Source organism: Galeopterus variegatus, unplaced genomic scaffold (assembly GCF_000696425.1).
Source record: "Galeopterus variegatus unplaced genomic scaffold, G_variegatus-3.0.2 Scaffold2396, whole genome shotgun sequence".
NCBI classification, from domain to species: Eukaryota; Metazoa; Chordata; class Mammalia; order Dermoptera; family Cynocephalidae; genus Galeopterus; species Galeopterus variegatus.
The window spans coordinates 185873-198730 of NW_007728507.1; the positions used below are offsets into that span (position 1 = coordinate 185873).

At 40.3% G+C, this 12858-nt stretch overlaps 2 protein-coding genes across 2 annotated transcripts in view; both read right to left on the reverse strand.

Annotated features, from left to right (window-relative positions):
- The window catches only part of LOC103597712 (olfactory receptor 2AG2-like), a 38516-nt gene that overhangs the window by 14364 nt on the left and 11294 nt on the right, over window positions 1-12858 (reverse strand). The window lies entirely within an intron of this gene.
- MRPL17 (mitochondrial ribosomal protein L17) lies at window positions 1813-3303 on the reverse strand. The gene is made up of 3 exons (XM_008581579.1): window positions 3073-3303; window positions 2703-2771; window positions 1813-2352 (listed from the first exon to the last, which is right to left on the reverse strand). Exons 1-3 carry the CDS (start codon window positions 3244-3246, stop codon window positions 2065-2067), a joined length of 531 nt encoding a protein of 176 aa, XP_008579801.1. The 5' UTR covers window positions 3247-3303; the 3' UTR covers window positions 1813-2064.

The window sequence follows — 12858 nt, forward strand, 5'->3', positions numbered from 1 at the left end:
GCCGGTTCGCTCACTGGCTGAGCGTGGTGCTGACAACACCAAGTCAAGGGTTAAGATCCCCTAACCGGTCATCTTTATAAAAAAAAAAAAAAAAGAAAAAAAGAACCAGAGCCCAAGATGGAGAACCTTTGAAAGAGGTCCAAGGGAACTCGTTTTTCTGGGCCTCTCTTTTGCATTTGAAATTTATTAAAGAGGTGCCTAGATAGACTTAAGGGCACATTCCACCAACGGAGGTAAAAAGTTATCATTTATAGGCCAGATTAGTAATATTCCTGATAAACTGTTTTTCTTATGTTATCTCTGGGCCTTTAGAAAATATGATAGGACTTGTTACATACTCTTATTTGGACCAAAATATTAAAGGGGTCTTCTGAGGCCATTGTGACAGTGGCCCATTAGATTGTGAGCTTCTTGGTAGCAGAGGTTGTTTCTTCTCATCTCTATATCCTTTGTATCTAATCCAGGGCCTGACATATGGAAACATTTGGTAAGTATTTTATCCCTGGTGCCTAAAATGCTGCTGAGGACTAGCAAATGCTTAATAAGCACTTAGGAAACTACTGAGAGCCCCAAAGGGAGATATATTTCTGGGGAACAAGAGGAAAAGCTATGGGAATCCAGCCACAACCCACCTGTTCTCAATACTTAAACTGCTTTTTTTTCATGTCTAACTGGGGTGAATGTTCACTCTAAGACAGAAAGAGGGGTGAATTTTGGGGGAGCATTGAGTTGTAGGTTTATCTGATAAATGTTTTGAGTGTCTACTATATGTCACTCAAAATGTAATGTAAGAAAACTTTCTAGCAGTAGTGTGAAAGATAAAGTGATATGCAGGGAAAGAGATGGAGAGCCTTACCAGGAAGAGTTTGAGACTAGGGCAGTTACAGTGAAATAGCACTAGAATTGTTCTGTCTCTGAAGCTCATGTCTGTTTGCTAGACCAGTAACCCCTCCACCCTCACCTTTATTATCTCAATGGTTGGGTTCAGTGGGCCAAACACACTCGGAAGGTACAGCCTAAGATAAAATCTCTTCTTCCCACTCTACTGGCAACTGTCAGGCCCTGTTATCAAGTGTTCAGGTCAAAGGTGATGGCTCCTTTCCAAGTCTTTCCTTGACTACCATCTAGTCAAGCCTTGAGCCTAAAAGATGGGCAGCCTGACTGGGCCAAGCCTGGCTTCACAGTAATTACTGGATATAAAGGAGTTCCCTGCTTTTCACATGCCCTGGCCATTCTGAAGCCGGATTTCCCTTTTCTGAGTTCCCAGAGGGACTCAGATTTGACAACAATAAAAACTTTCAGAAAATTCCCAGATGGTTTAACTTCCTAAACCTCCTCTCATTTCAACCCTCTCCTTTACCCCTCCCTGCACCAAGAGGAAGGAGTTTATTCTGGAGTCCAACATCCTCTGTTGAATGCCTCCACCCCTTTGGTCAGGGTGGTGATACATCTGAATGCTTAGGTCCTCCCCTCCAAGGCTCATTAGGGCTTGAGGGGAGCACATGAAGGTAATGTGTGATCCTGCTTAGAAACAGAGGAATGGTTTCAGAGCCCTCTGGAGGTTCCTAAGGTACTGATTGTTTTAAGGAACTTTCACTTGCCCAATGTCAGGAAGTAAACTTTCTCTATGAAATCCCAGGGTCTCAGTCTCCATGCTGGATATCAAAATACAATCACTTTCAGGTGCTGGTCTGGAATTACAGGATACATATGCCCCATCTAAACTGGCATTAAGAAAAACAAAACTGTACTAACCAAACACAACCCATGTCTCAGAACCAAAAACATAAGCCATGAATTTACTATCCCCAGTAGACTGAGCATTTGGATGGTTCTTATTCTCCAGAAATACCAGGGGGAGAAAAAAACAATTTTTATAAGTATTCATATAAGGAATTTTATCTATTGTGCAAAGACAGAGCTATTAAGATCCCCAGAAGATTCTGGGCCCCATTAAGACTGTCCATTTTACAACTCCAGCTCCAGTTTTTCTCAGATATTAAAAGCGCTTCAAAGATCTGTGATCATGAGTACTGAAGAGGGCCATAGACCCTTCAGCTCCATTTAAATCCGTGGTGGTTGAGCTGTGTGGGAGCTGTGGATGCTTGCTTCCTGGTTCTGGCCGAGGTCCTGCCGAAGTCCCTGCAGTAGCTGGTTTAGGAGTGTAAGGTTGCTGTCTCTGCGAGGCAGAGGCAGGGGTGGAAGGCAGTTCCCTTTATACTCAATCACTGCCATCTTGGCTCGATCCTGCTCACTCCGATTTGGGATCTGCAGCATTCTCGTGTAGCCCCCATTTTGACCTTGGTACCGAGGTGCTAGTACTTGAAACAGCTTTGGGATCAAGTCCTTCTCCTAGAGGGAGAGTAATCCAGGTGAGAACAGAGTCAGGCACAACACAACTGCAGAGGCATTTAACCTTCAGCCACTCTCAAAAGTAGAGTCCAAACACACACACAGACCTCCTCCCCCACCCCAACCTGGTGAAGTCAGGGAAGTTACACAGAGTGTCATTTAAAGCAGTTGTGCAGACTCATATTCACCTCGTGTTCAATTATAGGCACATGTTTCTAATTCAGTTCACAATACTGGTCCGTAAGTGAATGCCCTAGCTTAATTCTGCTCAGCTCCCCTTTCTCCAACAATCCCCTTCCCGAACCACTGAGCAAAGGGTGCGATTTGGTAGATAAAAAGGTCGCACTCACCGTAAGCCAGAAGTCAGCCATGCGCATGGCTCTCTCGTTGGTGTGTCCTAACTTTCCATAGTCGATGAGCTGTGGGGACATAACATCACGGATACAAACAGAGGAAGAATCTAGGGGCCAGTCCTATTCCTCTAATGCCGTACCATTATTCCACTAACAAAGCATCTCTGTAATTTCAGGCCACCCCAACTCCGCAGCTCTAACCAGTCTTCCATTTGAGGCGCCGGAGGAGTGGGCTCAGCTCAGGGTACTAGGCACTCAGACTTTGGGAAGGGTTTGTCAAGGTGGTTCCACTGCCCTTCCAAATCTACCCGGACCCTGCACCCTCAGACCAGACCCATGAGGTGGACAAGAGGGCCCCGCCCCTCACCTTTTCGGCGTAGCCTCTCATCTCGTCCACGCGCGCCCATGGCGCCTCAATGCGTTCGTGTCGTACCAGTCCCGTGAGCAAGTTCCGCAAGAGGTGGATGCGGGACTCGGGACCAAGGCCCAGGCGGCGGAATTTGCGGCCATGGGAGATGGCAGCAGGGACCGACAGTCTCATGTTCCTAGCTTTCCCCCCGCCCGTTGGAGGCCGGAACTGGAAACTCGCGCGGGAAGACGAGAGGGAATTTCAGGGGACGCATGCGCTGTAGTTCGGTGCGTGGTGGACGTGTTTGCGCATGAGTATCAGAGGCTGCCTCGTTGGCAATCTGGGGGCGGACGAGGGAGGGGTGTGACCTTTACCAGAGGCGGAGGGATGGGAGGGCGTCAGGCACCGCAAGCGCCCCATGGCACGCCGAGGAACGAGGCGCCCCCTAGTGTGCGATAAGCCGGCCGTCGGGTTTCTCTTGTGCTGCGTCTGCTGAGTTGAGGCCCTTAGTGCGATGGGACGCTCCACCGCGGAGCCTGCTGGGAAAGTGAGTATCTGAGAGGAAAGGCGTCTACAGGGGGCGGGTCCTGTAGGCCCCCCGGCGTGTCTGACACCCTGCGCCCATCACTTTTTAACACAATGGTGAAGTGAATAATAATGCCCAGAAAAAAATATGCAGGGGATTGAAAATATTCTTTCGTTGAGGTAATCGTTCCAGTTAAAAAATTACAGCACTAGGGCCGACCCCGTGGCTCACTCGGGATAGTGCGGCCAGCGCCGAGGCCGCGGGTTCGGATCCTATATAGGGATGGCCGGTGCGCTCGCTGGCTGAGCGCGGTGCGGACCACACCTTGCCGAGCATTGCGTTCCCCTTGCTGGTCTTAAAAAAAAAAAAAAATTACAGCATTAAAGGGAAAATAATGGATTAATACTTTGCACTAAAGGAAAAGTAATGGATTAATACTTTTTAATTACATCAGTGTATTTTTTGGAAAAAAAGGAGAAAACATACCTACACATTTATGTTATTGTACAGTAACAATATAGTTCGTTTCTGAGCCTTAACGTCTGCAAAATTGCAATGATTGTCAGAATTGCTCCTTGTTATGGGTTGAATTCGACCCCCTCCAGCCCCCCAAGATATGTTAAATCCTAACCTGCAGTACCTGAGTGTGACCTTATTTGGAATAGGGTCATTGCAGATGTAATTAGTTGAGGAGAGGTCATACTGGAGTAGGGTGGGCACCTAATCCATGTATGATCTATAAATATTTGTGTAAGTTTTGATAAATTTTAACTTTTTATAATAGATTTGTATGTAGTTTATGGTAGTAAATGATAAGATAGACTAGTATCTCCATATATTTTATGCATTCATCTCTAACCTTTTCTTAATTTTTTCAGTATTTCTAGGCTATGTGGTTAACTTGTGAATTTTTTCAAATTATCACCAATCTCCAAAAAAATTTCTATGTATTTATCGAAAAAAATTTGCTTATAAGTGGACTCATGCAGGTCAAACATGTGTTGTTCAAGGGTCAACTGTAGTTAGCTTTGTCATTTTATCTTCCCTTATAGGTGACCAAAGAATACTTTTTGTTAATTTTAATTTTGAAAATTTTCTTTCATGTGAAGCAATAGATAAACAAATAGTTAGGAAAATCATAAACATCTGTAAACATTGGCACAGATTTATACAAATCACACTTCACAATAAATTCCAGAAATTACACCACCATCGACGTCTTGTTTCTTGGGGAACAATTCTTGCAGCTTTCAATTGTCTCCACAATTAAAATATTTCAGTAAGATATCTTCACCAGAAAACTCATCATTAATTTCTACTGGTAAAAACTTGTGAAGATTTTCTTCTGCAAAAGTCAGAGAAAATGAACATTGACACCAACATTATTTCATTCATTGTTTTAGATGTGTGTCCACTTGGTGAAAACAATTGTAGCATCAAACATTGTCCTTTTGTCTTCTGGCAATGTAAAACCATTATCTATTGTCTCTACTGGCAGTCTTCAAAATTTGATTACTTTTTTTCTGTGTCAATTTTCTTGCATTTTGTTGTTGCAGAGTTACTGGTTTCTCCACAATTGCTGTGGGCTGATATTCCAGGAATAATTTAAAACCTTGGTGTTTTACTCTATGTTGTTCAAGGCTTATTCTGGCTGATTGTAGGTATATTTGTGTCTGATTGATCTCATCTGAAACTTTACATTGACTTAAAAAACTCAAAAGAAAAATTCTATACAACCAAGATTGTTTGTTTTAGATCTACTGTTTTAAAAGCAGGGATATTTTGAGGGCTGGCCCATGGCTCACTTGGGAGAGTGGTGCTGATAACACCAAGGCCAAGCGTTTGGATCCCATATAGTGATGGCCAGTTAGCTCACTTGGGAGAGCATGGTGCTGACAACACCAAGTCAAGGGTTAAGATCCCCTTACTGGTCATCTTAAAAAAAAAAGAAAAGAAAAGAAAACAAGCTCCTGATTTATATGAAGCTAAAGTCAAGGTGGTCCAGAGTTGTAGAGGGACAAGGAGTTTGGATAAAATCAGCATACCCCTCTATGGTGATGTTTCACTCTGGAATTGGTGACTGGCTCTTTCTAACTTGGCTTACTGTCTTCATGTGGTGTTCTTTCCCCACCCTATTTCATTTCCTTATATTATTAGTGAGATGAACTGCCTGCTGCTGAAATTAGAAGGTCCTTCAAGGTCAGAGAGGGACTCTGACTCATGCATGCCATCTCCTTTCCCTTTGCCTCCACCCCCAAGCTTGCATTGTACTTTTTTGTTTATAAGCCTTTCAATACAAGTTTGTAAAAGAAACTTAAAAAAAAAAAAAAAAAACTTTGCCTCCACCCCCAAGCTTGCATTGTACTTTTTTGTTTATAAGCCTTTCAATACAAGTTTGTAAAAGAAACTTAAAAAAAAAAAAAAAAAAAGAGAGAACTTTGATTTTTTTTGGGTGTCCTTTGATGATTTCAAATCTTAGAGTAATTACTTATCCTTTTTTTCTCTTTCATTTAACAGGTATTTATTGTGAATTAATAGGCACGTTGCTTGTTAGCTAGTTTTTATCACACCTTAGTACCAAGCATCTCACTAATTGTGCCTCTGCCTGGTAAATTCTTTTTTCTGTGACCTTTCACTACTTTGTCTAAATTATTCAAAAGATCTTTCCAGCTCACTTCTTCCTCTGAGCCTGAATTCAGACATGTCACTGACTGTACTATTTGCAGAGAATCTGATTTGCCTTGTTTTGGGCACTTTCTCTCACCCTAGCTGACATTTCTTCACCATTGGAAACTGGTTCTTTTCTTTATTCCCTGCTTACCTATTTTAGAAACCCTTGAACCAGATGAAAGTGGGACAATAGATAACATCAGAGGAGACAATCCCTATAAATAGTCCATTTTAATAAGAAAAGGTTCTTAACCTTTTATGTATCTTTTGGTCATGACTGACAAATCCTATAACTCTGAGAATAACATTTTTAAATGCATAAAATGAAATATAAAAGATTATAAAGGAAACCAATTATATTGTTATCAAAATATTTTTTAAAAATCTTTAAATTGGTGACATAATATGTGCTATTTTGCTAATGCAATAAATAACATGATCTAGTGGTAGGTTTAATAAGTACTGTAATTCTTTAAAATAGTGATGAACATGAATGATATTTTGAGATATTTACAATTGTAGTGTGATATAAAACTATCTGTGATTTCTACTGGTGAAGAATCATTGCTACTAATACTGTTGTGGTTTGCTGCCTACATACAAATTGAAGAAATTGTCACACTTCAGTAACAGGTCACTGAAAATACAGGCATATTTTTTCCTATCCAGGTTCACGGACCTGAGCTCTTGGGGGTCTGTAACCTCCGGGTTAAGAATACCTGAGTTACCATACAGGTGAGGAAAATGAGGAAGCCCCCTGTGAAAAAAATGAAAAGAGGTTCTATTTGAAAAGAGAAGAACTTCATTTGAATTCCTGAGTAGTACAGTGATGAGTATTAAGTCATTTCCTCCACCCCCAACTCCATCCCATCCCCAGTTTCATTCATTCATGCATTAGGTATGTGTTGAAACTTACTATGCACCAAGAACTAGACTAGCCATTTGGGATTCACTGGATAATTGTAGTGGATTGAATTATGTCCCCCCAAACTCACTGGAGCTTGAATTGTGTCCCCCAAGTTCTATGTATTAGAAACTTAGCCCCCACTGTGACTGTTAAGAGGGTGGGAAATCCTATTATGATAATTGAAAGGTGGAGCCTTGAAGAGGTGATTAGATTGTAGGATCATGCAGTAGTGAATGGACTAAAAATGGTGGTCAGGGCATGGTTCTGAGGGCTTTAAAAGAAGAGAGTGTCTCTTTTGTTCTCTCTGCTCTCACCATCTTGCAATGTGAGACCCCTCAGTCACTATCACCACCACCAGATGGACTTTGGACTTCTCAACCTCAGAAACTATAAGCAATGAATTTCATTTTCTTTATAAATCATCCATTTCAGTGTACTTTGTTAAAAGTAACAAAAACGGACTAATACAATAACTGTTCTTATAAGGCGTATATTCTAGTGAGGAGTTAAACATTAACCAAATGTGTAAAAATGGGTTTACATGCTTAGAAAGGGACAATATGGGTTTTTGTGGGATTATATAAAGGAGGATATTTAAACTAGTTTAGTAGATCGGGATCTCTGGTCTCAGGATTGCTTTGGCTATTTGGGGTTTCATGATAACTGAACTCATAAGAAAGCAATTGACATTTAAATTTCAATTGTATGTAGTATTTTGTATGCAACACATATAACTGACAAAGGGCTTGTATGCAGAATATGTAAAGCATTCCCATAAAATCAACACAAAGCCTTCTTTGAGGAAGTGATGTCTAAGCTGGGACCTGAAGATATATAGGAGTTAGCTAGATGAAAAAGTAGGTGAAGAGTATTCTGAATGAAAGAAATGGCAGGTTTGAAGGCACAGAAGAAAAAGATCATGACAACATTTCTGGACTGGGGAAAAGTGCACTGTGGCTAGAGAAGAAAGAGTGAATGGAAAGTAGTGAGCATTGAGGCTGGAGTGAAGCACGGGCCAGATGTGCATTGCCATATAAATCATTTTAATAATTTTGGGCTCTGTCTTAAAAGGCAGTAGGAAGCCAGTGTAGTGTATAGGTAGAGGAATTATGTGATCAGGTTTGCATTTTAAATAGATCTCTTTAGCTTAGGTTGTTGAAAATGGGTTAAGGGAGCAAAAGGAGAGTCAGAGAAACCAGTTAAGAAGCTCTTGTGGTAAAAAAAAAAAAAAAAAAAAAAAAAAAAGAAGCTCTTGTGGTAGTACAGATAAGAAGGTGGTGATTTGGAAGAAGGGGAAATTCATTGAGTCATTCAACTAATATTTATTGAATACTTTCAGGGTCCCATCCAGAAATGATGGCACACTTAGGTTATGTAACATGTGGGTTGGATTTAGGAAAACCAACAAAAGCAATGGTGCCAGACATCGTCTAGCCATATTGATGCCATTATCACCTTTAGGCCTGATGCAGCAAGGATGGGGAGTGATTCCTTGGGGAAAGGGAAGCTGGACAGGGTAACTGAATGGTGGGAGCAATGCATAGGGAGGGAAGGAAGTGCAGGAAATGACCTGGAGGAATCAGTAACCAGTACTCACTCTCTTTCTCCTTTTGATCTTTTGCTGGTTCTTCCCAGTGGCCTAACTCATCCAGAAGCCAGAGGGTGGCAGAGCCCAGAGGGCACAGAACAGGACAGTGAAGCGTGGAGAGTGTATCTGGAGAGACAACAGAAAATATCCAGCACAAGCCAAAATAAAAAGCGAAACAGGCCTGTGCATTCATAGGGGGGGTTATATTATAGGAAAATTATTTTCAAACTGAGGTATGCACATCCCTGAGAGTACACAGTGACTTTCCAGGGATACACAGGTATGGATAATTTTACAGTAATTTCTTCCAGGTCCTCAACTTCCATATGTCTTTTCCAAAATTTATCTGCCTAAGAACATGTCTGTAGTAGATGTAGCACTTTTGTTCTTTTTCCCTTTCCTTTCACATTGACCCTTCTCTTTTTAAAAAAGTAAGCATTTCTCTTTCCCATCTTGAATCTTATGGTACACTGTCCTGCGTAAAGAATCCAGAAGGTCAAAGAAAGGAACAAATCAAAATATTGGTGTCTGTGAAACCCGCATTTCCATACTTACACATAATTTGTGTTGAGGATGAAATGTGGCATTAGAGGTAGTATTTTTGGCTCATGATAGAATATACTGAAATCAGATATTTTGTAGTAAGGACAGTGAGAAAAATAATTTTTGTTTAATGACTTTATCTCTTCTAACTCCTCACAACTGTTAAAATAAACAAACAAAAGCATTGTTCCTAAAGGAGAGTCCTGTTAAGAAAATTGTAGAGATTATTGGTAGGAAATACTGAAGGTGATGCTAATTTCACCCATGTGAGAAATTCATGGCAACATCATGTACTCTTATCTATCTATCTAATATTTCTTAGAATTAGAATATTCAATATTTATAAAAATCATGCTGGGAAATTTAATCTAAAATATGTGTCCTCTGTGAGAAGAAACGCCCCGGCTTGAGCATGAAAATAAAACACACCAGGAGACAGGGACTCAACCACAGTGTATTAGGTAGGCAAAATGAACAAGCGGGCCGCCCTCTCAAGAGTGGGAGCGGCAGCGGGGAGAGTCGGGGTGGGCCTTTTATATCCAGTTAGGCTCAGCTGGACTGTTCCTATTGGCTAAGAAGGAAGGGGAGAGAAACTTGTGGGGTTTAAGCTGAGTTGGGATTTTTCTATAGGTGGAGAAATTTGCGTGCGCTGGAAAGGGATGTGGTGGTGAGGAAGAAGGGAGAGGGGTTTTTTTGTGATTCTCGGAAAACGTGCTGTTCTAGGGACCTGAAACTCTCTGTAGCCATTTTGGGTGTTCCTCCTGTCAGTCTGCCACCATCTTAGACATCCGGTAAAACAGAATTGCCTAACACGCTGCATTTTCATTGATGTCAGTAATGAGAAAAAGTTTAATGAGTATTTTCATTCACTTAGGTCTCAGTTGCGTATTTCATATAATTTCAGGAATTAAGAAAAGAAAAATTTATGTTTATTTCCAGCAGTTTTATGTTGCATTTAAGAGGAATAGCAATATATATTGGAGGTAAGTTAATCATGAACATTTTTTCAAACTCATGGGAGAAACGGTTTCATTAGTTTTTTTTTTTTAAGCAGCTTTATTGAGGTAAAATTTGCATACCATAAAGTTCTTTCATTAGCTTTTGATCAAGGTTTGGATATTGTAAATACGTGTTCATTTTTTACTCTGGCTAAAGTTTTTTATGTGTCACTATTCATCTAATTCTCTGGTCATTTATTCATTTCTACCATCTATTTAAGAGATTTAGATTAGCTTTACCAGAATATGTTGTTAATTCTATTGTAAACAATGCCTTCAACAAAAATAATTAATATGATTTTTAAGCCCTGCACTTCCAAGTGGCCTAGTACAGTACCTTTTATTTTTGCTGTTAATCTCCACTTAACCCAGTCTCATTTTAGCATTGGGTGTTATATTTGTCTAAGGATACATGAACTAATTTTAAAAACCTTAACATTCCATGTCTTTAGGAGATATATTTTCAATAAAATTTTACTCCTTATGTTTAAGAATTATCACAAATTTATAAAAATTAAAAAGAATTTTTTTGCTTAGTTGTGTGTTAACAAAAACTGAAATAATAACCAAACCCATAGAAATCAATTGACATTTAAATTTCAATTTTATGTATGTATTTTTTTGTGGCAAAGAAGCCATGTACGCAGCACAGATAACTAACAAAGAGCTTGCATACAGAATATACAAAGCACTCCTGTAGAATCAACACAAAATAAAAATGGGTGAAAGACTTGAACAGGTACTTTAAAATGTGAACATCCAAATAGTAAATAAAGCATTCTAAGCCCCAGAACCTGTGAATATGTTACCTTACATGGTATAGGGGCTTGAATTATGTCCCCCCAAAACCCACTGAAGCTTGAATTGTGTCCCCCAAGTTTTATGTATTAGAAACTTAGCCCCCACTGTGACCATTAAGAGGGTGGGAAATCCTATTATGGTAACTGGAAGATGGAGCCTTGAAGAAGTGATTAGATTGTAGGACTGTGCAGTAGTGAATGGATTTAAAATGGTGGTCAGGGGTGTGGTTCTGAGGATTTAAAAGAAGAGGAGAGTCTGTCTCTTGCTCTATCTGCCTCCACCATCTTGCAATGTGAGACCCCTGAGTTGCTGTTGCCACCACCAGATGGACTTCGGACTTCCCAGCCCCAGAAACTGTAAGCAATAAATTTTGTTTTATTATGAATTACCCAGTTCTGTATTTTGTTGAAAGCAACAGAAATGGACTAATACATACAGCTAAAAAGACTTTGCAGATGTGATTAAATTAAGGATCTTGAGATGCAGAGAGTAGTTTGGATTATCCATGCGGACCCAATGTAATCACAAGGGTTCCTATAAAAAAAGGTAGCAGGGTCTCAATTTGAGTGATGAAGCATGAGAAAAACATGGCTGGCTCTGAAGATGAAAAGGACTTGTAGGTCTAGGAATGCAGACAATTCCTAGAAGCTGGAAAAGGCAAGGAAATAGATTTTCATCTAGAGCCTCCAGAAGGAATGGAGCCCTTCTAATACCTTGTTTTTAGTGCCATAAGACCCACTTTTGGACTTTGACCTCCAGAGGTGTAAGATAAATCTGTTCTTGTAAGCCATCAAATTTGTGGTAATTTGTTATAACAGGAATAAGAAACTAACACAATGGTTTACACATTGTACCTGTCAGAGTACATTGCACGTAATAGGTACTTTGTGAATGTGTATTGAATGAATTGTCAAGCTTATAAAATATCTGAATCTTAATTATGATGAAGGGATTTTAGAAATAAATAAAGGTGTTTCTGTGAGAATTTAAGAAATAGTTATCATGTGGTGTGGCCAGTTAGTTTTCTTCCAATCTCCCTTTAATTTTCAAACCTCAGACTTTTTAGGCCAGAGGCCTGGAGGTGAGGTGAACAGAGCACAGGCTTTATTCTCTTCAGATACAGGAAGATTGGGGGTGAAGATGTTGATAAAAATGGCCTGATTAGGGCTTCTCCTTAGTCCATCTGAGGAATTAATTTGTCCAGAGGGAGATTAGTTTTCTTTATAAAAGAAAAGTAGAAAGAAATAAGACTGAGGAAATACTAGTTTTTGGACATCCAAAATGGATTATGCCATGTATCAACTTTAGGATTTAGTTACAGAAATGTAGCACATCATGGTCAGGTAGAGGGAGACCCTGGGGTTTAACTTTACAAAGATGTCCTGAGTTTTTATGTAGTATGGATGCTGAATTGAAACCCAGTGGGCTGCCATAGACCTATTACAGCAGAGTGAGTTGACTCAACCATAAGGTGGTGTGGACTGCTGGACCAACTTGTGGGGTAGAGGATACGTCAATAAACTCAGGGTTCTACAGCCTGCAGAATTCTTGGTACAGTGTAAGCAACTCAGGAATATTGTCCCTGCCAAAGGTATAGATGCTATGTTAACTAGCCAGTTTAGCATTGGTGTCCTGCAGAACGTTCAATACCTAGATGTATAAAGGAAAGTGCTCCAGAGACCAGCAGATGGAGCTGCCACATCATAAAAACCATTACAAGGCTAGAGTCCCTTTTCCTCAATGCCAGGAGATTGCATAAGCCACACTTTTT